This window comes from Perognathus longimembris, unplaced genomic scaffold (genome assembly GCF_023159225.1).
Source record: "Perognathus longimembris pacificus isolate PPM17 unplaced genomic scaffold, ASM2315922v1 HiC_scaffold_5102, whole genome shotgun sequence".
Classification (NCBI taxonomy): domain Eukaryota; kingdom Metazoa; phylum Chordata; class Mammalia; order Rodentia; family Heteromyidae; genus Perognathus; species Perognathus longimembris.
Genome location: NW_025960493.1, coordinates 136,806 through 140,520, shown reverse-complemented (window position 1 = coordinate 140,520; position 3,715 = coordinate 136,806). Strand labels below are relative to the sequence as shown.

Genomic DNA, 3,715 nt, shown 5'->3' with positions numbered 1-3,715 from the left:
GTCCAGTTCCTCAGGGACTGCAAGAGCAGGTTATATCAAGAATTCAGCAAACTCAGTGACTCCCTGATCACAATACAAATGTCACCAAATGTGGTTAGAACAGAGCTACTTCTGCACGGAATGAGAACAGTTATAATTTGGACAGGTTGTGTTTCTTGATGCCACTTCCTGGAAGAAAATTGAAAGCCTGGGAGGCCACAGTTGTTGTGTGAGGGAAGCTAGGAAAGGTACAGGTAAAACTGAGCACCTACCCAGCTGTAGCAAGTCCCACTCTTGCCCATAACTACCCTGGACAGAGTTAGATGTGGATAGGGCTGCAGGAGCAGCTCTATCAGGACTCCACCCATTGTGCCTGGATCACAAATTTCTGGCCACACCCTCTGTTATTTCACACTTTTCTCTGACCAATGGGATGCCAGACTTGGGGCCACACCCATATCCTCTGCTGCCTAATAGCCCTGGTATTCCCTCTGTTGGCTTACACCACTCCCAGCCGTTGAGGGAGGTGGAGGTGGCCGAGTGGTGTCAGCGAAAATCAGTGAGTTAAGGGGTATAGTGAGAAAACGACATTGTTAATGATTGTAGATTGTAGATTGTATTGTAGATTGTAGATTGTAGATTGTAGATTGTAGATTATAGATTTCAGACCGCCTGGGAATGTGGCGATTCTGTCTTGCCTGCTGCCCCAGGGCTCGAAGGTCTGAACAATCGAGAGAAAATGAAACAGCTGCAGCAAATCAACGACGGCAAGAAAACCAGCAGAATTGTCCTGCAAGTGCACCTGCACAATTGAACACAAAGAAGAAACCGATCAAGGGCGATCATCCCAAGAGAAACACCACTGGGTATGGTCAATCAACTGAGCCTACTGCCAAAAAGCACGCCTCCCCTGAGCCTGTCCTGCCTTTGTGCAGCTGGAGACCTTCCTCCAGGGTGGAGAGTCTCACAGCTCCCAAGAACACCGAGGAGCTGCAGAGGCACTACCAACACCTGCTGCTTACCCTGCACTCCAGAAAGTTACGAAACCAACAGCTCTCCAGTGAGCTCCACCAACTGAAGAAAGAAAAGAAACACCTGCAGCATGAACACCGAAGAGAGAATTGCAGGAGAGCCCAAGAGAACGAGGCACTGCAAACAGAATTGGAAGCTCACAAGCTAGCCATACAGATGTTGGTTTCTGAAGAACCCAATTTACGCTGTGCCCTGGCTCGCATCCAGCTGGTGGTTAAGGAGAAACTAAGGGAGCAGGAAGGCTCATTTAGTCACCACCCACCACGCCACCAGCGGGCTGCACAGCAGCATGTTGGACAGCAAGAGATAGCATTGTCCCCAGTCACCACCCAACGGGTTGACACTCAAAAAAAGAAGCTCCAGCTCCTGGAAGACCAGGAGAAGAGCAGAATTTCTGATTTGGAGGAAATCAACAGCGAATTACAAAGGAAACTGGAAGTCCTCTGGACCCAAAAGCTCAACATGCAGAGCAGAATTCAGAAGCTGCAAAAGGCATCAGAGGAGCGGGCAGTGCTGAAACGGCAAGTGGACAACCTGAGAAGGGTGGTGAAGACCATGAGGTCAGAAAGGGACAACGTTGCCATGTCCCTGAGGAGGGAGAGTGCCCTGTGGGAGGACATGGTCCAGCAGCCATCCCAAGGGATGAAGCAACAGACAGAGGAGAGAGAGCAAGGGGAGAGGCAGGTGTTGGAGCTGGAGGTCAACCTGGAGGAGGTTAGAGAACACCTGGCAGAGCTGCAGCCCCCTGCAGGACCAGCTCAGGCTGCGCAGCAGCTGCAAACCCAGGCCTTGCAGATGCAGGACGAGTTAAAGGACCTGAAGCAACAGCTGCAATCTCAACTGCAGGAAAACCACAGCCTCCGTCTCCAGAACCTGGAGCAACAGGAGCGGCTGTGGAGACTGGAACAGGCAGCCGAGGAAGCCATTCCTAGGCCTGCCAAGGATCGGGACATGGAGACCGCGACATGCACACATGTGCAAGACAGAGAGATGCAAGACCAGCTGGCCCAGCTGCACGACGCTGCCTACCGGCTGAGCGCTGAGAAGGAGGAGCTCGCCAGCGCCCTGAGCGCAGAGCAAATCCTGAAGAAACAGCTGCAGGAGAAGCTGGAGCAGCAGGAGAAGGATTTCCAGAAATGGAAAGAGGTGGCGAAGAGAGCGAGCCAGGAAGCTCAGGAGCTGCAGGAGCTGCAGGGCCAATACCGGACACAGCTGCAGGAACTCAGAGCCACCTGCGATCAGCACACAGCCTCCAATCGGCAGCTGAGCTCAGAAAAGGAGGCCCTGCAGGAGCACCTGCAGAGGCAGACCCAGCTGCTGGAGCAGCTGAAGCAGGAGCAAATACAGAGCACGTTGCTGGCCCAGACAGAAAGGGAACAGTTGCAGGACACTCTCCAATGCCTGGAAGCAGCATGGCAGCAGAACGAGCAACTGCAGGCCAAGCTGAGCGTCCTGGGTTCCCCTCCAGAAGGCCAAGGAGTGAGTGATGCGGAAGAAAGCGGGGAGGAGGCAACCCCACTCGACGTGACCGTCCCTGATGATGTAGAGAGCCCTCAAGTAATGAGGGATTTTTATCAAAATGCACTCTCAGCTGCTGAAGCCAAAGAGGTAAAACTCCGCCAGCAGCTGCTGGAGCAGCAGGCCCGCTGCAGGTGCCTGGCCAACCTGGGAGCCCAGTGCCAGACCAAGCTGGAGCAGGAGGGCCTCTTCCCCAGGACGAGGACCCACGGCCTGTTTGGGAAGAGGAAGCAGGACACACAGGTGCCCAAGAGGGAGCTGCAAATCTGCTTCAGCCCCGACCTGCCTGACAAGGTGGACTTCCAGAGTGCAGCAGATGGCCTGCAACAGCGATGCAGCCGGCTGTCAGAGCACATCGCCGCCATCGAAAACTCCCTCATTGCCTGCAGAGAGCAGATAGAAACCCTGGAGACCCTGCATCAAGAGAAATGGGAGCAAGTCGATCTACTGTCCCAGGAGAAACAAAAGAAGAAGCAGGAGCTGCAGGAGTTGCTGTTGCAGCTTGCAGGTAAAGTCGTGACATGCCAGGACAAGATGCAGGGAGACACCGAGCCCCCTGCTGCTGACACCACTTCAGACTTGGCAGGCCCCATGAAGACTGAATGTAGCAAGGAGGATGATGGTAGCAAGGATTATGACGTGGAACCATCCACAGTAGAGGCTGAGGTGCCGTGCCCCCTAGAGCCGTCCACCACACAGCTTGGGGGCATGGGCAATGAACGCCCCATCACGTTCTGGTCCAAACTGAAGAACATGATGAATATCCAATAATTACTCTCAGGAAGGACACAAACAATTACAAATGTGTTACACACATTCTTCCGGACTATTTTCCCTCTCCCTGTCCCCTGACACTGGCTCTGCCAGTGTGGTCACAAGCTCAATTAACGCAGCTGAAATCGAGGAGTCAAAGGCCTGCGGATACAGGCAGAAGAATGGCTCAGAGTCGGACGAGACAACCTAAGTCATATGTCTCTGCGCGTAGAACACAACAAATGCTGAGTGAAATTATATTTCTTTTTGTCAATTTATCAATCATTTATTGACAGATTTTTATCTTAAAGTACATTTTAGTTAACAAACCTATTTACACGGGAATTCATCCCAGTTATTTTACAGATCGTACTTACGAACCACACTCTTAGTCTCCAGTGCAGAGTTGCACTGGATGTGACTATTGGCGGGA

At 52.6% G+C, this 3,715-nt stretch overlaps 1 protein-coding gene across 1 annotated transcript; it reads left to right on the top strand.

The window, feature by feature from the left end:
- Positions 1 to 412: 412 nt before the first annotated feature.
- LOC125345015 (golgin subfamily A member 2-like) lies at positions 413 to 3,300 on the top strand. Its single transcript, XM_048337275.1, has 4 exons — positions 413 to 538; positions 640 to 1,632; positions 1,726 to 2,652; positions 2,755 to 3,300. The coding sequence occupies exons 1-4, from the start codon at positions 413 to 415 to the stop codon at positions 3,298 to 3,300; spliced, it is 2,592 nt and encodes an 863-aa protein (XP_048193232.1).
- Positions 3,301 to 3,715: the final 415 nt, after the last annotated feature.

Bases quoted from the DNA above. Each gene is read 5' to 3' on its own strand.
- LOC125345015 (XM_048337275.1), top strand. From the start codon at position 413: ATGCCAGACTTGGGGCCACACCCATATCCTCTGCTGCCTAATAGCCCT. The intron at 539-639 runs GTGAGTTAAGGG...TGTAGATTATAG, and splicing joins AGTGGTGTCAGCGAAAATCA to ATTTCAGACCGCCTGGGAAT. The intron at 2,653-2,754 runs GCCCGCTGCAGG...CTGTTTGGGAAG, and splicing joins AGCAGCTGCTGGAGCAGCAG to AGGAAGCAGGACACACAGGT.